General features: G+C 39.0%; 1 protein-coding gene across 1 annotated transcript in view; it reads left to right on the top strand.

Annotated features, from left to right (window-relative positions):
• The window catches only part of gbe1a (glucan (1,4-alpha-), branching enzyme 1a), a 195,728-nt gene extending 173,646 nt beyond the window's left edge, over nt 1–22,082 (top strand). Inside the window, exons 15-16 of the mRNA XM_067434224.1 lie at nt 1,125–1,242; nt 20,860–22,082. Of these exons, the coding sequence (XP_067290325.1) occupies nt 1,125–1,242; nt 20,860–20,922 (181 nt within the window). The 3' untranslated portion in view covers nt 20,923–22,082. The remainder of the gene's footprint in view (nt 1–1,124; nt 1,243–20,859) is intronic.
• Nucleotides 22,083–22,419: the final 337 nt, after the last annotated feature.

Raw genomic sequence — 22,419 nt, 5'->3', positions numbered from 1 at the left:
TTTTAATTAGATTTTCTCATCACATAATGCAAAAGTTTAGAGTGAGTGGTCTCCCCGGCTTCTCTCCTCACCGTGTGGAGCATATTCACTGGTCTAGGTGTGAACACACACACATACACACTAACACGGCTCCGATAGGGGGTAAATTATGTTGTAGCTAATGATTACGTTGGCTAGTGGGGGGGCGTGGAGGATTGCCTCAGGGTCTCCACAGGAGGAGAAGGGTGAGATATGTTCCTTAGACACAAACTCTTGACTAAAGACTCAGATGGATTAGCCATTATAATTATAAATGTCCTTGTGACATGTAAAATATACTTACTGACAATCATCGCTTCAACTCTACCTGCCAATTTCCTGTGACATGAATCATTGTGGTGTACATGAATTCAGGCACTTGCAGGGGCCTTGATCCACTAAACATTGGGACACTGACGATTCAATTACGTGGAACAGGATTACAGGTATTTATCATCAAAATTACGGCATAACACTCCATGATTAATATACTTCTGGTTTGAGAGTACATTCATTTGTTTAGCATTTATGTTCAACATCATAAATCTAACACATTTGCTAAGTTACTTTATTATTATTATTTGTAATAGTTTTATTGTATGATTGATTAAAAATATTTAATATTTAAAATTAGTTTTCTGTTTAAAATTGTATTCCTGTGATGGCAAAAACTGAATTTTCCGCAGCTATTACTACATCCTTCAGTGTCACACGATCCTTTGGAAATCATTCTAATACGCTGGTTCTCAATTTTTAATATATGTATAATTGTATATTATGCCGTGTGTTTTTGTTCTGTTTTCTGCATTTTCTCATTGATTAGAGGTCTCTCATGCCTGCAAATGCACTCGTGTCTCACCTCAGAGATGTACAGAGATCCATCTTGTGTGTCATTTGTCTGGTGGCTTCCCTCTTGTTCTGAGCTGTTACTCAACAGCACAGCCATCCATCACATCTCATGCGTTTATCATTATCCAACCAACCATCTGTCCCTGAGCTACTCCTGATGAGAGAGAAGGAAAGAATAAGAGAGAGATAAATGTCACAAGACCAAAGAGCGTTTCACTAGAGTCACCATACAGTTCCTTGATCATGTTTCGTATCAGATATAAGATCAAATTGAACTCGGACGAGCTGCAGTATGGGGGTCACGGAAGGCTTGTGCAGGACACAGAGTTCTTCACACAGCCCATGCCTTTCAATAGCAGAGCCCAGTCATTTCTGGTGAGTTTCATCTCTACTACACCTTTCCACTCTTAAACCTTTGACAAAAATGTTGTGTAATGTAGCTAGTAACAATCTGGTCAGGTCCATGACTTTAAGTTTGCCCTTTAACAAAGAAATCAATCCATAGATGTCATTCCACCATTCAGTACTTGACCCCTATTGTATACAGTTTTTTTTTCGGGGCCAAGCACGGAAGGTGCGTAGGCACCTATTGTAATTGTTGGCCTTTTTCTTCTTTTTCCATTCTTGAGTCAATGGCAGCGCATAGAGGACAGTCTGAAATGTCACTATAGCATATTTGGAATCTCTAGCTCCTTCTAGCGCCACCAACTTTCCAAAGTTGCTCTCATGGTTATGCCAATAACTTTTGATCCGTAAGGGCTAGAAACGATACGATACGAATGAATCCTATGCCATTTTTCATAATGAAAATGTTAACGCCAAAAGAATAAAAATGGAATGAAAATCAAGTTGATTCATCAAATTAATTTTAATAAAGCATTTGCACACAAAAAAAAAATATGCAAGGCTATTTCTCTGCACCATTTTAGTATATTCAGACCCAACATTCCACATTATCCCAAGCATGACTTGAGGCTCCATGCAGTGTTTTGGCACAGCACCACCTACTGGTCAGGAGATATGTAAAATGGCTCTTTCTGCTTATAACTTCTGAACGGTTTGCCCAAAAATAGGCCTGTCACGATAACAAATTTTGCTGGACGATAAATTGGCCAAGAAATTATTGTAATAAACAATAATATTGTCGTTCTGAGACCATTTTCATCTAAAATAATGAAAATGGCATAATAACGCGGGTACTTTTTTCAAAAATCAATGAACTTTTATTCCTAAACACTGTTTAACACTGAAAACGGAAAACATTTTAAATATCTAGAATAAATGAACAAAATTACCAAAAACAATAAATAAAATGGATGAAAACTGCAACAGATGAGGTGCATATTAGGGGCGGCACGGTTCACAAAACCCACGGTTCATTTCTGTACGAGTCTTGTTTTCGGTTTTTTCCTTTTAATCATTAACACTCCAGAAATTTACTTCAGCATATGATATATAACTTAATTATCAACAATTTAGGATACAGAATTAAAAAAAAAAGTTATATCTTGTAATCATGCACAAACAACTTGACTTGACCATCTCTGAGGAAAGCTAGGTGAGATTTTGATACAGCAAGAGAGAAGACATTTATGACGTGCTTTTCATTTATTTGGCAAAAAAAGGAGAATGTGTATTGCTATCTATACGGGAACTTATGTGCCTTTTTTAGCACACAAAGATTGAACTGAAGAATTAACTTGCATTTATCAAACTGCCAACTTCAGTGTAGCTTTAAGCCTCATTTATACTCGACGCGTCCGCACGAGCGCGAGGGTGCGCGGCAAAAATAACGTCAACGGGGAGTGCGCGAGACCCCATTTCACTTGCCGCTGCATGTGCACATCAAATTTTGTAACTTTGCGTGCGGCTCCGCAACCGAAGAAGACATCTCATCATGCCGGCACCCGGTCTGCGCATCGAGTATAAACACCTCCCCGAACGAACGAGGCGTGCGCAGTCAGCGAGAGAGACGAGGAAAACAAACAAGCATGCAAATGGAAATTATCACGGGCGGAAAAATTATCGAGCTCATTTTTTTTATTTTATTTTTTTTTATTAAATCATTTATTGTTAAATATTAATTGATTTATTGACTATCGTGACAGGCCTACCCAAAAAAAACATTAAGGTGGTTTTGTTCGATTTTGGCCATCATGCCAAGTCGAATGATATCAATTTGACCATCGGCCATTTTGTACTTAAATGCTGTATTTTATGAATGCATTAGTTTCTCATTATGAAACTCTGTATGGGTCATCGGCACGACAATACAACAATGCCCTGAAGCAGCATGATAAGTTTTAAACGACCTACTGGTAAAATCAAATATTCACATTCTTATAACTTTCCTGTATTTATTTGGTTGTCTTATTTTTACGAGAGTCGTCTCCTTATAAATTCCTGAATCCTTGAAACCAATGATACTAAACAAGCTCTGGTGCGCCGTATGGTTCGTATAACATTGTGATTTAACATTTAAATATTTGCTAATATCTTCAGAACTGTTAGTCAGATTGAGACAAAATCACCTTAGGAAAATCAGAATCATAGCAGGTTGCTTGATAGTTAATAATGCAACAAAAAAAAAGTCTTTGTAGGTCATTTTTATGTGCTCATAAATATAAATGTCTATAACTCCTAAACAAAATTAGATATGTTCACCAAATATGGGACTGTGCTAAGAAAAAACTACCAAACAGTACCATTGGTCTGACTGATTTCAAAATTATAGGGTATTTGCGGTTTTGCATATTGCTGTATTTGACTTTTTTTTGCAGTTGGTCTGCTGCTTGTTTTCTTACTTGCTTGGTCAAGCAGGAGTCTTTTTTTTTATTTGTTATAATGAGAGGCGATCTTACACTGGAATTTGTTATCAGACCCACCTAGCGCGCTAGTTAAACCACAAAACACAAAAATGCAAACAAATGTCCATTCTACAAAACCAAGAAGCCAAAGCAAAGATGTACTTGACAAATAATTCACTATGCAGTTTGTGAATCAATGCATTTAACCTCTAATCCACATAATCCCAAAACAAATAGTGGCAAATGTAGAAATTAAGTTAAATTAGTATGCATTTGAATTGGTCAGCAAGATCGGTTGCTACTTTTTAAACGTTGTTATGAAGACATGTCAACTTAAATCACTGTTCTTATGAACTGATCTCATGAACAGTTTTGTATTTATTTTTTTATAAACACTGGCTCATCCAAGTTTGGGCACTGGCTCATCTGAACCAGTGTGTGAAAGATTTTGGCTTATACAGTATCCATTTTATCGCCTTGTGTGCTAGAATGAGCAATGAGCCATAAAAGTCTTGTTTTTATATGTGCCGTTTAAAAATGGATCCTTGTTGTCTCTTGTGTCCATAGGTCGGAATTAAAGCACATCTTTGTTATAAACAGACCCTTGTGAAATGCTACAGTTAGCTGTATAAAACCACTATTTGAACTAGCTCAAAACAGCCGTGCTTCTAAAGAGGTGAGCGCACTAGTAGTATTTCATTATGCAATAGTAATCTTCAGAGAGTATGGCATTTATTGAAAAATACAGCTTTAAGGTAAGAGCAAGAGATTGAATAAATCATGATCTCATTTCGGCTTCATTACAGCTAGTTGAATTTTATGACAATCCACTTTATATAGTCTATGAAGTCTGAACTCTGAAGGTGAGCACTGCTGCCCTTCCCATAAATCAGCAAAAGAGCGTCCCAAACTCATTCTGGTTTGAGGTATATAAGCTCTTTATGAAGTGTGAAGGTTCTTCATGTTATGCAAATGTTATTCTTGCTATGTTAAGGTTGTTTTGGAGAGTTTGAGTTCTTTGTGCCCTGTCATGTTGTCTAATATTTTTTTACTCTGGGCCATGAATAGGTTCCTTATTCTGTGTAAGCTTCCTTAATGCAGTGTAAAGGTTTCTTTTCAGAGTTCTGAAGTGTGTTGCGTACTGTAAAGTGTATATGTGTAGTGTAAAGATTCTTGCATTCAGTGTGTTTTCTTCCGTGTAAATATTCAGCATAAAAAATTCCAGTTTAAAGATTTAAAGGGGTGATGAATTGAGAAATCAACTTTCCCTTGAGCTTTTGATATATACAAGCTCATGGTAATATAAGAATATCCTCTAAGTTTCAGAGCTGTGAAAACGTTCTTGTAGTCAAAGAAAAGCTTTTATAGACACCAGGCCCAGCAAACGATCTTGTGCTTCAGTCTTACGTCATAGAGCTACGAAAAACCGCCTCTACAGCACGTCTAATCCAGTAGCCCCGCCCACCGACTCATGGAGCTGTTCGGATCACGCTAGCCAACAACATAAACATGCCGAGGAAGAAAGTAAGATATTGAGCTTTTCCTGGTTGTGGAAGAACACAGTTGCTGCATTAGCTTCCTTATGATCCTAATATTAGGAATGAGTGGTTGAACTTTATTTTTAATGAAGTTCCAGCTCACGTGGGGAAGACATTCACTTCAGTTCACTACAGAATCGTTTGTAAACAAATCTCTGGACAATGGTGGATTTGGATCGGACGGGAATGGTGCAACACACTTATGTGAGTAAAACGTGTCTTTATATGTATATAATTGCATTGTTATAGATCGTTTTGCTTATGTGTACGTGAGCATACCTTTAGCATGCTGGACTCAGACACATATGGGCCAGGGCTCGCAAAGCCCGGCAGGCTGATGAATCCATAGACCGTAAAAAAATATGGACGACTCGACATCATCCGTTTCCGCTTGGCAGATTTGAAGCTTTTAGGGCGGCCTGCACGGCGCGGACATCTTGGGGCCGAGTCTGCGCAGTAGCGATTTCGGGACCGGAGTTGCGCAGTAGAGCGCAGGAAGTAGAGCAGGAAGTACAGTCGCGATATCAAAAGCCCGCCCACACTCTCGCAGATGCAGAACAATTAATAATGTTGGTGTGAAATAAACAGTTATGGAAATGTAGAAATTAAAGCTAAAGCTCCAATCTGCTCCCAAAAATTTCGAAAAAAGTCAGTTAGTGCCTCAGTGACAACTTCACTCAGAGAAGCCGTCAGTCTCAGCTGTCAATCATGACGTCACACACCCCGTTTTTATAGCATCAAATAACTAACTAAAACTAAACCTATTTTAAAAACACTTGAAATGAAATCATCGTGATGATAACTGCCTTCAGTGACATAAACTAACTTTGGGGAAAAAATGTTTGAAGTGTAATTTTATTATTTAGTTTGCCTCGCGTCCATTAGAAAACACAGAGGGGCGGCTATACTGGGACCGGTCACCGGGGGGCGATCGAGGCGCGAAAGCTTCAGTAAATGAGAGGGAGACTGCAGGCTTGGATGAATCTCATTATATTCCATTCTTGATCCGTGCTGTTGTCTCTCTCGACTTGACATTTGAAGGGCGGCTTCATGCTTATATCGACAGATCGTGCACGTTACACATGCAGGCTATGTGTAATATACAAATAATAATCCAATCAATCGCGGGTGGATGAGAGATAAATCATTGTGTTTGTTTGATAAAGACGTTTATGAGCCCTGTGATCGAGAAAATCATTCGGGTTGCCGTTTCTCCCTCACTCTCTCCCCTCCGTCTTGTGAACTGACAGGGGAGCTTAAGCTCATTAAATATGCAATTCTTATCCCATCCTAGCCGTGGATGTTTACTTTCAAGTCTTCAGTGTCCATCAAAACCCAGCGTTCAGGAGAGAGCCTCAAAACCAGCGTAGAAAATGGCCTATTACTTATTTGTTTTCGAATGTAAAAACCACACAAACATCATTAGTTGATCTCAGACAACAGTATAAAAAAATAAAAAAAGCCAGTTCATGAAACCTTTAATTGTTTATCTAGTGTGCATTGTAATGGTTCTTCTTTTAGTGTAAATGTTCAAAGCTTGGAAGGTTTTTCCGTGTAAAGCCGTGTAAATAATTCATGTAGGATACAGTACATAGTCCATTATAGAGTATTGTGCAGTCCGCAGGTTATTTGGCATACACAATTGTTCTTCTTACGGTGTAATTTCTTTCGTTTGTGTAAAGTTTATTTGCAGAGTTCTACAAGTTTATTGTGCAACGTAACAGACGCGAGCAATGCAACACAACAAAAGCAAAGAGAATTCATTATCAGGGATGCTGTCTACACTGGATTTGGAGCAGTGCAACGTACACTTTGTTCTGACCAACTAAGGGAAGAAAAAGCATTGAAATAAATTGCGATGATTAAATCTAACGATCGCTTATCATACCGCTTCAAACCGAGCTAATTATACTTTCTTTTCATATTGTTAATGTTAACATCAGCATTGGTTGACTACATTTTATGTATTAGGGCTACCTGTTGTTCAGTTTCCATTTCTGTGCAGTCTAATTTCTAATTGTCATGTACGTTACCAACTATTAATTTGGAGAAGAGGTGAATTGCTCCCTCTCATAACTATGCATCACAAACTAATAGATGTTTACCATGATGCACATAGAAAAACGAGAAAGGCACAACAATTTGTCAATAAGAAAACATTTGTCCTTTCTATGAGAAGTATTGAGAGTGCTTGGGGTACGTCATAAATAAGATGGGGATTTGTCGTGTCGCGTCGTAATATAAAGGTTGTTCATAGAAAGTATGGCATGTGCAGTGTATTTCCATTATACAAACTTTACTGATTTACTGATCCAAAGGCATGCATGGAGTCATTTGAGTGTGCAGCGCTTGTATGGATACAGCATATGACTCCAAATACAATTCTGGAGATGGAGATGAACCCTGGGGGAGGTTTTAGGCTGAACTTCAAAATGTTCCCTATACCTGATTTATTTTCTGTCTCTATCTTTCCCTCTTTCTCTCCCTTTTCTCCACTGCCAGTAACTGCCCATTCAGTCATTTCCCCAGGCTGTTTTCTGATGGAGCGCTGGGTCCAGGGAATAAGGTAGGCCTGTAACGAACAGTTGAAAGAGCCGTCTCCAATCAGTTAGCCTGTGAAAGCCTAGGTAACTTTCTGTTTGTGGTATAAGCTTTCTGTTTAGCTCTCCTTCTCTCTCCCTATCTCTTTGGGAGGTCCATAAACACACCCCCTTGGTTTCATATTGCTATTGATCTTTGGCTGCCCCTTATTTATAGACTGATAAATGTATCATTTGTTTTCTCTTCTATAGAAAGGAAACTCAGCCTATTAGTTTCCCAACGTCTTCCTCATATTTATCCTTTACGGTCTGCCTCACCTTCCGTTCTGGTCGATTGGGTAGGCAGCTTATTAAGGGTGCACAGATGAACTGACTGATATTTGTATACAGTGCAATCTCATATTCATTGCTATGGAATGTTATGTAAAGTTTGTATGACTGAGCAGCTTAACAAAAGTTTAGTTGCCCATGACCTCAGAGCAGAGATAAAACAGATTAAGTTTAAATTTATGAAATCATAACTTTCGACAAAAAATCTAAAATATTTTTTTGTGAATCAGGTTTTTGTACAATTCCTCACTAAGTGGAATAATCTGTTATTTGTTCAGGCATACAGAGAGAACTCAGACGAGCGTGTGCAGAATGTCATCGGTCTATCTTATTCGGCATCTTTTAAAATAATTTCAGTGTTACAATTGGCCCTGGTCTCTCCTACAGAGACTGACCTTTATACGTGCGATAAGTTTCTGTTGCTAAGAAACCTTGGCATTTTTTTAAACCAATGAAATTAAAAATGTCCCCAGTTCTTTATTCCTCTTTTATTACTTGGCATAAATAACAGAATCCAAGTTCATCAGTGTTTTCTTTCAGTTCTTTGTGTCCTATGCAAATCTTGCAAGCATTAGTCTTTTTCTCTCTTTTTATTTAATGTTTGAGTTTTAAAGACTTGATAAAAAAAGATAAACGCCCTCCTTCCTTCTCTCGCACGCTTTAGAGGAATGTCTGATTGTGACAGCAAATGAATTATTAAAACGAGACGCAGGTGCCGGATGCAGCCTCCATTTTGGGAGACTCACAACATGTTTTATTTAAAGGACTGTTGCTTCAAAGTCAGTTTAAAGTTTGTCTTTTCTCACCATTTCTTTTTAACGGGACCCATCACAATCACCGTTTTCCCCCTTCTCTCTCTCTCTCTCTCTCTCTCTCTCTCTTGTGCTGTTGCTCATTCTGTTCTCTTTCTCAGAAACGAGCTAACATTTGCACACTAAATTTGCACTTCTACCCTCACAGCTATTGCAGTTTTATAGGATGGGCCATGCTGGATGGCTAAGGTGTTTGTTCGATATTGCAGCTTTCACACGGTACCCTCAGTACTTGGACATAAATAAACATCACGCTGGTTTTCGATCAGGCCCGCTTGTAGGAAGCATCACCCGTTACCCTGAACAGCCCTTCCACAGGCGTTCTGCATGAATTACTCACTTTATCCCTCGTAGCTTTCACTTTAGGACAAGAAGTACTACTTTATACACAGCAGCGCTTGTTCCAAAAAGCTCCAATTTGACAGTTAAGGGGAAAAAAAGGTTTTTGCTCCCCTCCAATCTGGGCATGATAGCAGGTGAGCTTGTTTAATTTCAAAGCAGTTTCTCACAATTTTAGGAAACATTCAGTGCTGAATCAGCCATTTTAGCCTTCCATTCGCAATGTCTCCTCTGTTATTCTTGTTTTCAGATTTAACCTTCTATTGTTAGGAAAGCATTATTAAAATTGTATACACTTTTATTGTATAGTTCCTTCTAATGGAATATCCATGATGAAACAGACATTGTATCTGTTGTTTATAGTTTACTGTAAGAAGACACGTATGCTAACCAAGGCTACGTTTATTCACAATGAAATCATTATAATGCTTATTCAGTGCTTAAGAAACATTTCTTCTTCTTATCAATGTTGAAAACAGTTGTGCTACTTAATATTTTTCAGGATTTTTTGAAGGTCTTTTTTGTTGGTTTTTTAATTCAAAAGATTATTTGAAATTGATGTCTTGCAGCATTATTTAATTATATTTGAAGGAGCTGTAAGAAATGTATTTCAATTAATCATAAATTGTCCCTGATATGTCACTAGACATTAAGAAATCATGTTAATTTCAAATACTTATATCACTGATAACAGTAGTCCGACCAGGATATTGTCATTTAAAAGTTGTTGTTGCAGCCCTCAACTGATGTTGATGTTGACATGTTGTGTTTTGGCCTGAAGCTCCGCCCTCCACTTATCGACCAATCACGAAGTCAGTAGTGTTTCTGCATCCGTGTTGCCAGATCTGCTCTAGTTACCACAGCTGCAGCTACAAACGTTCCTGCTGATCCTGCAGCCTATCTGGCAACCTCGAGTCAGGGGAAGGGGAAGAGGGGATTCACCGCTCTACAGTCATTTGAAAGTGATTGCAGTTCCAGTTTTGGCGACAATCTTGCATACACTTCCTTTATTTAATGTGTCCTTGCTGAATAATGTATTTATAAAATAATTCATAAAAATGTATAAAATAAAAGATAAGATAATAATCAGTAATGAAATAATTACACAATTACTAAAAAAAAAATACATTTTATTTAAACCAAGAACATTTCAAAAATGAAATATGTAAGTACAAAAAATTGAATATAGTGGAATAATGTTCATATATGACTCAATTGCCAGAATTTGTACCCATCCAGAATACTAAATAAGAATATATTGTTTTAAATAGCTTGTGTAGCTTGTGGATTTCTTGTTTGTGACTTTAACTAAATTCTGAATATCTGACTTTAGCTAGTGTGTAATGTTGCTGTTAAATAACATCTGCAAAGTTACAACGTTCAAAGTTTAAAGCAAAGGGATATATTTGCTTTTTTTTTAAATCTATTTCTAAGGACTACAGCAAACAGCCTTTTCCTCCAGGGTTGCTGACATCACCAACCCCAATATTTACATAAACCCCTCCTCTGAGAATATTAAATAAGGGGAGTGAGGCCAATTTGTATTGCTGTGGAGTGGGGTATAGTTAGAAGGCTGGAGTGTTGTCGATGCAATGCCGACGAAACGCTGTTATTTTCAGCCGCATTTCGGGTCCACTTTGTTCAGCCTTCCTAGGGAAGGGGGAGTTAGGGATCAATGGTTAAAATTAATTTTTAACTCGGTCCCTCACAATTATCACCCGAATCTCGCTCTCCGCACTGCACATTTTACGGAAGAAAGCTTCCACAATCTTAGCAAGTTCAATGCAGGATTCACACAACAGCTTGTCCTCAAAGATGGAGCATTTCCAACTTTAAAAACGGGCCACAACCTGTATGTATGATTTATTTTTCATCAGTGTGCTTTCCTGTAATAGTGTGTATTGTTAATTGTGCATTGTAGCAAGGAACTAAACAAATGACAACGTTTTTTGGCTCTGCAAACCAGTTTGTTAAATGCTCCATTCATATTTAACGTTGTCCCACAAACACCTAACGTTACAATGTTTTTAAAATCGAACTTGGAATTAGAGTAAATTATTCTTTGATTAGAGCTTTTAAGTATTGTTTATCTACATGGTTCTGTGCTTGATTCAGCTACTAGTAAAGCCAATGTTTAGTGATGGTTTTGGGTTAATAGTTCTTGTTCTAAAAATACAAAAGGTGCCATTCATTAGCGATCACTATAGATCTGCAGTCTTTACAGATTACCTGTAAAGGTAACGTTAAAGAGCCCATTGCATACTTTTGAGGGGCCTTCTTCATAGAACCCAGAAAACAGTGTGGGGTAAAGGTAAAATATATGAAAAATAATGCAATTTTTTAAAAACCAAGCAAGAACACGTTACAGTGCACCCCACAAACACAATCTAGCCTTCGAAACAATGTGTTTTACCAACCCTTTAACTTGAAACACGACTTTGGGCATGTCATTTGAGGCTGAGACTAATTGAAAATAATTGCTTCATTATTCACTTTTTTTCACCATTTTATTTGCCTTGTGTGTTTGCAGTGCAAAGAAAATAGAGGCTTAACCCTTCCGGTCCCAACTTTTTGTCACTTGGCATGAGTTTGGAAAAGCACAGGGTGCTCTTAACAGTTGTTCATCTTTCCCCCTCTTTCTTTTTCGTCTTTGTCTCTCTCGCTCTTGCTCTCTGAAGAATGGGCAATAAAAGATTTCTTAATGAGCAGGATTGAATAATTACATCCCTTAGATGTTTTCTTGATGAGATCCTTGCAGCTTATGATGGGCCACGCAGCTCTTCTGACGATTTCTGAAGAAAAGAACGGAAGAAAGATACAGAAGAGTGAAGCTCTGTGATCAAAGGAATGAAAAAGCTCCCTTTCATTTCACTCTCCATCTAAAGCAATATGAATCCTCCACGTTCAGCCACACTGTACGGATAATAAGGAAGCGGACTGCAATGGAGGGTGGAGAAAACAGTGGGAGTTTTCATACTAATTTGTAACCTTCCCTGTGACCCACATTCATTGGGTTCCAGTGACTGAGTTGCGTGAGCGAGCCTTTGGAAGAACACCTTGCTATTGGACACCGTTCTACAGGTCATCACAGCTTTATGGGTCCGGTGACTTAGTAACCTCTCATTCCACATGAGGAAATGGCCTTCATTAGCAGGAAGACCAACTCTGGGGTAAGATATATTTTGAGCGGTGAGTAGAACAAGGGGAAGAGAGAGGAAAAACTGCTCAGGATTCTTGGAATAGATGGGATACTCGATGGGAAAGACAAACCTCCCCGTTCTGCCTGCTTTATACCCTTATAAAATCTTGATCATAGTGTTTAAATATATAATCTACCCAAAGGCATTGCTCACCTTTTGAAAGAGAGGCACTGAAAGCCACAAACCTTCACTGTGGGTGATGCGAGCGTTGAACGTGAATGGAATGCCTGATGGTTTGCAGTCATTTGACAGCTTTGTTCCTCTACTTTGCAAGAACATGCATTGAAAAAGTTTTTCTCACTGCAAGACACTCTGAAGTTTCAATTTTGCATTAAGAGCCAGTTCACATTTGCACACAGTCACAGTAGGTCACTGCAGGCTACCCCGGAGCATTTTGGGGCAAGTGAGGTGCTGCCGTAATCAAAAGAAGTCTATAGGGATCTGTGAACTTGTAGCCCTCCAGCACTGTGTCCTCATTCCTTTGGGTCTTACCTAAACCATCAACACTCCAGCTCAGTACATCTTAATAAGTTAGAATGGTAGGGGTGTCTGTACAAAGCAAACTGCTTCAGTGCTGAAGTGTTCTGGGTGGGTTGCTAGGGTGTTGCTATGGTAATCCAAATGGTTTCTAGGGTGTTGTTAGAAACCTTGGCATAAATGAAAACCTGCTGTCTCGGTGTCAGGTTGTTGCAGCCGATTACCATGACGGCGCTGAGTGGTTGCTAAAGTGTTTGGAGTTATAGCGCATGACTGAAAACAGTTATTGCTATTCCAAATGGTTTCTAGGGCGTTGCTAGAACTCATGCCTCAAAACTTGCTGTCTCAGTGTTTGGCTGTTGCAGGTGGTTGCCAGGTCTATGCAGTGTGGTTGCTCAGGTTCTCAAATTCATTAAGACTTAACACTACAGAACAAGGGAATAATGTTCAATACTTGCTTGCTGTTTAAGCTAAATGTTAAGCCAGGGAGACGCCAAGCCAACGGTGGGCCATTTTTGAGCATCAGCTGACTTACCTAACCGTAGTCGGACACCGTTTGTTTTTGGCTGATTCCACTTGTAGAATTGGTGTCGGGCCGTTGGTGAGAGAGGGAACTCTGAATGACTTTACAGCTTAGGGAACGAGTCAGTGCTCGAGAATAAGAGAAAAAGTAATGAAAGCGAGTCAAAACTGAACAGACAGAAGGCTGTTATAATTTTATGTCATCTTACCCGAGCAGCACTGTGCAAATATTTTTATAATAACATGAACGGTGTAAAGAACGTGATCGGCGGGATTGATATTAAAAACAGTAAGCAAGCGCTGCTTTGTTTATGGTTTGTATATCTGCAGTCTTAGTTTTGTGCGAGCGTTTTTAAATGATGAAAATAGATGAATATCTTCTTAAATAGACTCTTATCTCGTTTACACACAGGCGCAGAACGTGTGTGCTAATTGACAGTCGCCTGCAGTCCTTTTGGTGTGTTCAGGTGCTGTTATTTTCCCTGACGCAGGCGATGCGAGGTGTCAACAGTCGGCTTTCATCAGTGCTAGTTCTTTAGCATCAGTTTAATGTGTTCCTACCCTAAGTATGAGGAAAAAGTTGACTAACCCTTATACCATGAGTATTATAGGCTACCCTTTAAAATAAGAAAAAGAATGAAGAATTGTGAGACTACCCTAATCATGAGAAATAGTAGACTTGCTATTGTCATAACAGTAGATTTACCATCAGAAATGCTAGTCTTAGCAAACACCACTAAGTTGAGTTACTAGCTGAAAAGGTGGTTTTCATCAAAATATGCCAAAATGTTAAATTCAAGATTGTAAATTAGGTCCTACGGTGTAATGGCTAAATGTGTAAAACATATTTTAAACATGAATCACTGAGAATTAAAGAAACACAAACCAGTTACACAGTAAACAAGCTGAGGCACAAGTGGGAGGAAGTTCAACCTATCCCTATGAGCCCAAAGTTCCTGCTGCTGCATCTGCACGGTCGTTCTCACCGAGGTGGCTCTCGATCAAAAACCAATGCCTGAAATGCCTTACACCATATTCTCATCGTTTGTTCTCAATTTTCCTCGCGTTAAGTTTCGTTTTGTCTCTTATCCCTGCTAGAAAGATTAGCATGTCGCATTGTTTTGATTGCTTGTGTGCTTTTCTGTACTCGCCAGGATGTTAAACATGTTAAATCTTGATCATTCATCTTGAAAAACATAGCTTTTCAGCTAACATTACCCCTTGCGTTGATTTCAACTAATGCCACAGTGTTTGATGCTTTCAAAGAAATTTTGATTTCTTACATTTAACATACTGGCACTGAGGCTATTTCACCTCAGGAATGTGTAAATGTATATATTTTGGAGTTGCCTGAACGACTGGCCAATGAATTGGTGGTGGGGGGGTCTTTTTTTTTAAGGTTGTACTTTTACCTGAGAGCAGTTTCCTGTGCTAATTGTCTTACGGCAAGCGTGCTAATTAATACATTGCTGCTAAATCATATATTATAAGAATATGCTCCTTTTAATGAAGCACATGAGGTTTTTACATCTCCAGTGTTAACGTTGGTTTGCTCTGCATTCTAGCCTCAGGCACAAACCAAGATTTAAATAAAACATACATTGATCTAGTATTTAAGAAATGCTTTAGATTTAGGAAGTGAATATAAAATGTTATAAACGTTATTTTGCCCTTCCTTAAATTTGAAAATGAGGTCAGTATTAATCAGATTAACTATTAAATTAAGCAGAATTTTTGCCTTTTCTATACAAGTTATAATAATCAAGTAATTAATAATTTCTTTAATAGGTTAATATCACTTAAAAGTAACAAAAAAGTAAACATTTACACATGTTGTTCCATACCAATATGAATTTTTCTTCTGTGGAACACAAAAAGAGAATGTATGAAGACTGCGCTAGTTTTTGATTAATTCATTACATTGATTTAAATGAAAAGGATGCAAAGCATTATAAAAGTAGTCCATGCAACTTTATTTTTTTCATATTGTATTATATTTTTTGTTGTTATTGAGCATTCGTTTGAATTGAGTTAATCTAGATCATTGTGATTCATGAACAAATCCTTCGCCAGTTTTGTGAACTGAATCAGCTGATTCAACAGACAAGATCTGACTCAAAATAACAAATGGCTCAACTGTGAATCATTCACACCAGTTCTATGAATTGAATTAACTGATTTATTGAAAAGATCTAAATCAATATGATTGGTTCAGACCATAGACTGTAAAAAAAATATGGACGTAGTGTACGTGACGTCACCCATAGGATTTAGATGAGCCATTTTGAAGCGTGGCTCAGCAACTGCACACTTCGACTCACTCCTACGAGTCTACACCCCCACCAGAAGCCTTCGCTCAGCTAACCAGCGAAGGCTTGTGGTACCATCACAGAGAGGCATGAAATCCTTCTCCAGAACTTTTTCTTTCATTGTTCCTGGTTGGTGGAACAATCTTCTGTCCTCCATACGCACGACAGAATCGCTCGCTTCATTGAAAAGACAGGTAAAAACTCATCTCTTCCTATTTCTCTTTTCTTCTTCCCCTTTTCTGGTTTTTGCTACTCTGAGTAGTATACAAATCTTGGCATTTAGGGCACTTTTTGCGCTTCTTTGCCTCTTCTTGACGGCTCACTTCCTGTACTCCTGAATTGTAAGTCGCTTTGGATAAAAGCGTCTGCTAAATGCATAAATGTAAATGTAAAGTAAGGTCGAGCTGGCAGTTACCATCTTGGCAGCGTGTCATCGCGTCACAACTGGTCTGGATAATAGAAAATGGGCAAAGTGGTGGGATGTGGGCGGAGCTTAGGTGACGCAATGACTAACAGACAGTGGATAAATGGCTTTCCACCTGTCACTCAAAGTGGCCACGCCCTTAATTATGCAGAATTTTAAGGCTTTATATAATGTAAACGAATGAGTTTACATGAAAGTTTACATGAGTTTGAAAAAAAAAATCACCCCCCTCACAGTTGTCATGAAGGGCAAAATTAGCCATATAGACCAAAACCACAATTTGTACCAGGATGTAAATATGTTTTTTTTCTGCTGTAAGGTTGGGAATTTTAACATGGAGCTCAATGAGATTCTGCTGCCTTCTGGAGCATGTCGATGAATTGCGCTTTAAGTCACTTCCGTAATGGCTTCAACAGAAACTGGGGCAGGTTGCCACATTTCTTATGAACACCAAAATCTAGGCTGGATGTCACATTTAAGTTAAATTAAATTTTTGGCCTTTATTAATGAATTGCAATATGGTTCACAATGTGTATGGATACTTTTGATGATGCTTTTGTGCCCTTTTTTGTTTTCCACAGCCATACAGGTTTAGAATGACATGAGGGTCAGTAGTAATGATGACATAATTTTTTCAGGACAACAAAATACTCGACAGTGAGAATGAGCAGTTAGAGTGGCTGTTATCAGCTTAGATTTCTCTTCGTCTTCATGTTGCTGGAGCCGGGCCAGTCCCATGAGGTCCCTTTTCTTGCCCTCCTTCCTCTTGGAACGCTGTACCTGAAGATAGCATTTTTGTTTTAAATGTCAGTGATGGATTAGCTCGCCGGTCAGGGGTCACTGCGGCCATGTAGTTTGTAATGGCCTGAGTTGCGTGATTACCGTTGCTGATGAGCCGACTGAAAGATGGTTATGCCAGAAATCAATGAGCCTGTTAATACCGTTTTGGCTCAAAGTGCCTTTTAAGAGATCCGGCTAATCGCAGCAGGCATTTTAATTGAGCAAGATATTAACGCCGGTGTAACTCAGACGGTGCTCTGACAAAAACATTCATTCAAAGGCAGGCAACCCTGCTGCTCTGTCCGTGACTCTGCCCAGAAAGGGAGATTTTATCTCTTTCTCTTCTTTTTTGTCATTTCTGAAGCTTTCTAAAGGGTGAGTCTTAGTTCAGTTCTCTTCTTGGAGTAGATCTGGATGCAGTGTCAGTACAGATGTAGGCGTTCTGCTAACATCAACTCTTTTTACTCATTCTCCTTCCCACAATCACATACACCAAGACTTCCTTTGTCAGATTATCTTGCATCTTACATTAGATAGTGCTTTCATGTTTTTCCCATCACATTATAGTGCGTTTTTCAAAATTATGTATGTAAGTTTAGTGTTTATCAAAACAGTTCAAGCTACCTGCAGCTTCCATTCCTTTGAGATGTTTCCAAACTGCAGCAGTGACATCTAGTGGTCAGGTGGAGAACTGCAGACGCACAGCTTAGCTCTGAGATTAAAACTCAATAGTCAACAATAGGGGGTCCCTGCTCCATTTCTCCATCCATCAAGGTTGAAGACTCCTGCTTTAATATAACTTTAATTAAGATCAATATCTAGCATTACTACATTATTAATTACTGTGCTCATTCAAATAGTTAGAAAAAAGTTCTTCACTGACCCCCTGTAGCACCATAATGGACCCCCAGTGGCTGAAAACCCTAGATCTATATTACTGCAAAAGCCTGCTGCAATGGGTTATATTAAGAGGCATCTAGAATCATGTCTTCTGAGATTTATACATCTCATTTTTATGTCTCAGATTTTTGTATCAGATGAAAGTAGCCAAACATTTGCTCGCCTGTTGCTCAAAATATATAACAATGTTCTGGTGGTTTTCGGATATTTTAATCCAAAAATCTTACATACTGTGCCTTTTAAGAAACCTTTAATTATCGAGAGAACGGTACTTGGGCCGAGGTGCCATGGTCTAAAGTTTGACAACCCCTGGTAAAAATTAAGTTCCAAGTAATGCAACCGTATACATGAGGTGCTGTCAATTATGCTCAACAAGCTTAATCCTATTATGCCTTAAATGATAAAACCCCATCAAAACTCTCCCAATAGACAAACCACTGTCGCAAGACCACACACAGACTCTGACATCTCATTTCCAAAAGCTTCCATAGGAACATAGTGAAGCTTCTGGTGTTAAAACAGTGATTTTCTGTTTGTAATCGCGGCAGCGTCATCTTGGCGCTCATGCTGGGAGCTCAGGTCAAGTTTCAGCAGGTGAGTGTAGGCCCAGTTAATAAACTGCATGTCTTCTCCCTGTGGAAATCAACCAGAACCTGACCTAAAAGAATGACTCTGTTTCCTCTCCCTACACACAATGTTTTATTCATGAGAACTTTCGCTAGATATATTCTCTGCTTTCCTTTTTATCCTCTGAGAGAAACAAGTCTTTTTTTGTCGGCATGTCGACGCCCGGACCCAATCACTTCTCAGATCCCGCTGGACTGATCCCAGACCTGTAGTCTCATGTCCTGCTGTATGAAGTGAGGTCAAAGAACAGTGATTTCACTAATAAAAATGGTATTGCAGTTGCTCCCAGGTTACATAAAGAATTGTTTTCACACAGCAGATTAGAGCTGCTTTTAACAGCACAATAACTTGCTTTCAAGCTTTATTCCCAAAAGAAATACTACTGTTTTGTCTTTTTCAGCTCAGTAGGTACATAGCCATGTGAATCGTATATATATATATATATATATATATATATATATATATATATATATATATATATATATATATATATATATATATATATATATACAGTGAGGAAAATAAGTATTTGAACACCCTGCTATTTTGCAAGTTCTCCCACTTGGAAATCATGGAGGGGTCTGAAATTGTCATAGTAGGTGCATGTCCACTGTGAGAGACAATCTTTAAAAAAAATCAAGAAATCACAATGTATGTTTTTTTTAGCAATTTATTTGTGATACAGCTGCAAATAAGTATTTGAACACCTGAGAAAATCAATGTTAATATTTGTTACAGTAGCCTTTGTTTGCAATTACAGAGGTCAGACGTTTCCTATAGTTTTTCACCAGGTTTGCACACACTGCAGGAGGGATTTTGGCCCACTCTTCCACACAGATCTTCTCTAGATCAGTCAGGCTTCTGGCCTGTCGCTGAGAAACACAGAGTTTGAGCTCCCTCCAAAGATTCTGTATTGGGTTTAGGTCTGGAAACTGGCTAGGCCACGCCAGAACCTTGATATGCTCCTTACAGAGCCACTCCTTGGTTATCCTGACTGTGTGCTTTATGTCATTGTCATGTTGGAAGACCCAGCCTTGACCCATTTTCAGTGCTCCAACTGAGGGAAGGAGGTTGTTTCCCAAAATCTTGCAATACATGGCCCCGGTCATCCTCTCCTTAATACAGTGCTGTCGTCCTGTCCCATGTGCAGAAAAACACCCCAAAGCTACTTCACTCCTATGCTTCACAGCAGGGATGGTGTTCTTGGAATGGTACTCATCATTCTTCTTCCTCCAAACATGTTTATTGGAATTATGACCAAAAAGTTATATTTTGGTCTCATCTGACCACATGACTTTCTCCCATGACTCCTCTGGATCATCCAAATGGTCAGTGGCAAACTTAAAATGGGCCTGGATGTGCTGGTTTAAGCTGGGGAACCTTCTGTGCCATGCATGATTTCCAACCATGGCGTCTTAGTGTATTACCAACAGTTACCTTGGAAACGGTGGTCCCAGCTCTTTTCAGGTCATTGACCTGACCTGATTGCTCTTCCCATGTAGTTCTGGGCTGATTTCTCACCTTTCTTACGATCAATGAGACCCCACGATGTGAGATCTTGCATGGAGCCCCAGTCCAAGGGAGATTGACAGTCATGTTTAGCTTCTTTCATTTTCTAATGATTGCTCCAACAGTGGACCTTTTTTCACCAAGTTGGAAGCACACAGCCAGGATAACTAAGGAGTGGCTCTGTAAGAAGCATATCAAGGTTATGGCATGGCCTACCTTGTCTCCAGACTTACAGTGGTGAACCAGACAGGGTCATTGGTTCACTTGGGGAGCAAAGGCAGGCCCGTGTGGTCTGATCAAACAGACTAAGTGGCAACAGTAGGCACATGAGCATATTTCTTTTATATCACATGTATGCCCAGGTGCGCATGTGTTGCTTACCTCAGGCCGGCAAGCCCGCGGAGGCAGTGTGATGCTTTGTGTAATGTTCTGCTGGGAAATATTGGATTCTGCCATCCATGTGGATGTTACTTTGACATGTACCACCTACCTAAGCATTGCTACAGACCATACACCCTTTCATGGAAATGGTATTCCCTGGTGGCTGTGGTCTTTTTCAGCAGGATAATGCATCCTGCCATAAAGCGAAAATGGTCTAGTGGAGTCCATGCCTCAACGGTTCAGAGTTGTTTTGACAGCAAAGGGAGACCAACACAATATTAGTTCATAATGTTATGACTGATCAGTTTAAAAAAATTATAATAATATTTTATATATATATATAGACACATCTCAGATGATCTGCTCACAGTCAGTCAGCACTAAATTAACCGAAATGGGATTCAAAACATCTTGTCACAATCACCCACATTAGGAAAAAAAAGTTTGTGCTGCTGTTGTGCTAAAATATGTTTGTGTATTTTTCTCTTTCTTTATAGATCTACATTCCTTGCAGAACTGCACTGATTCTGGCAAATGAGGACATTGATTTCAGACATTGAGGAGTGTGCGGATGAATGGAGCTGGATCTTGCATCATATCCCAGAATCCTGTGAAAACATACATCTGCATTTATTCACTATCAAATAACATAATTCCATGGAGCACAAAAGGAGTTGTCCAAGCAGCTCCTTTTGGTTAGTTAGTGGTCTCTGATCCCCATCCACTTTCATTACATTTAATGGACATTTTGATAAATTTCTCGTTTTGTGTTCCACGAAATAAGTCAGAACTAGAACACTATGATGGTGAGAAAATGGTGACAGATTTTTCATTCCATTTTTCATACGTTTTTTTGGTTTTCTTAACACAATGCCAAGAAGTTTCTAGTATGCCTAGTAAGACCTTGATTAGCTGTTCAAGGTGTGTTTAATTGGGGTTGGAGCTGAGCTCTGCAGGACAGTGTCCCTCCAGAGGACTGAGTTTCAGAGGTTAGTGCATTATAAAAGCACAGAGATTTTAATGTGTTGTTGTGAACATTCATTCTAGATGCATTCTGATTGGTTATTGCTTGTGTTATGACATCAGCAAGGTCATTTTGCTCTCTCTCTTTCTCTCTCTATGTCTCTTCATCCTGCTTTCCCTCTTTCTCCCCATAACCTTATCCTGTCTTCACTTAGCCTTAAATGCCTCCAATCCATGATTCTGATTTAGTGGGCCATTAAAAAGTTTTACAGCACCAGGTGACATCATGGGCCAGTCGGATGTGTTAGTGAATATGAATCTCCTGGGCCTCGCAGAGAATGTAGTGTCCTCTCCAGGGAAGAAGAATTCCCTTGTAACTGATCCCTTGGGTGTGAGGTCTCAGCAGCTGTTCTGGCACAACAGGAGACAAAATTCCCACCTAATTACTCTAATTAACATTTTTTTCCCTTAATGCATTTAATTAAATTGCTTCGGTTTAATCTATCGCAGCACTTTAATTTAGCCAGAGCTCTAAACCCAAGCTTTTAAACTCTTAATAAGACAGTATATCAATATTTAAGACATTCTTGTCCTTATGGTGGAGTTTATTCCTTCCACAACCATCGGCCAAGGTGGTTAAATAAGCACAAAACAGCTGTGTGAGTGCATATACACTACGTTGTGTGGGGGTCATGTATTTTGTGAAATATTGTTCTTTTTCTATTATTATATGTGTTCAGCTTTTCCTTTAAAATAAAGCAACATTTGATCAAAGTCCACGTTTTGTGTGCATTGTCCATCTTTCATTGTAACGCTATGCAAAACCCTTGCAAAAACAGTAATTGTCTTAAAGGGGGGGTGAGATGCTGTTTCATGCATACTGAGCTTTTTACACTGTTAAAGACTTGGATTCCCATCCTAAACATTGACAAAGTTTCAAAAACTAATGTTGGACGTTTGATGGAGTATTTCTGTGTTAAAAATACTCCTTCCGGTTTCTCACAAGTTTCGGAGAGTTTTTTTCGAGTATGGCTCAGCTTGACGTCGATAGAGCGGAAGGTCCTTGTTTGGGCCGTACGGGCTCTTCTCCCGGA

The sequence above is a fragment of the Pseudorasbora parva genome, chromosome 23, assembly GCF_024679245.1.
Source record: "Pseudorasbora parva isolate DD20220531a chromosome 23, ASM2467924v1, whole genome shotgun sequence".
Classification (NCBI taxonomy): domain Eukaryota; kingdom Metazoa; phylum Chordata; class Actinopteri; order Cypriniformes; family Gobionidae; genus Pseudorasbora; species Pseudorasbora parva.
Note: the sequence above shows the minus strand (reverse complement) of the source record. Positions and strands in the feature narration are given on the sequence as shown.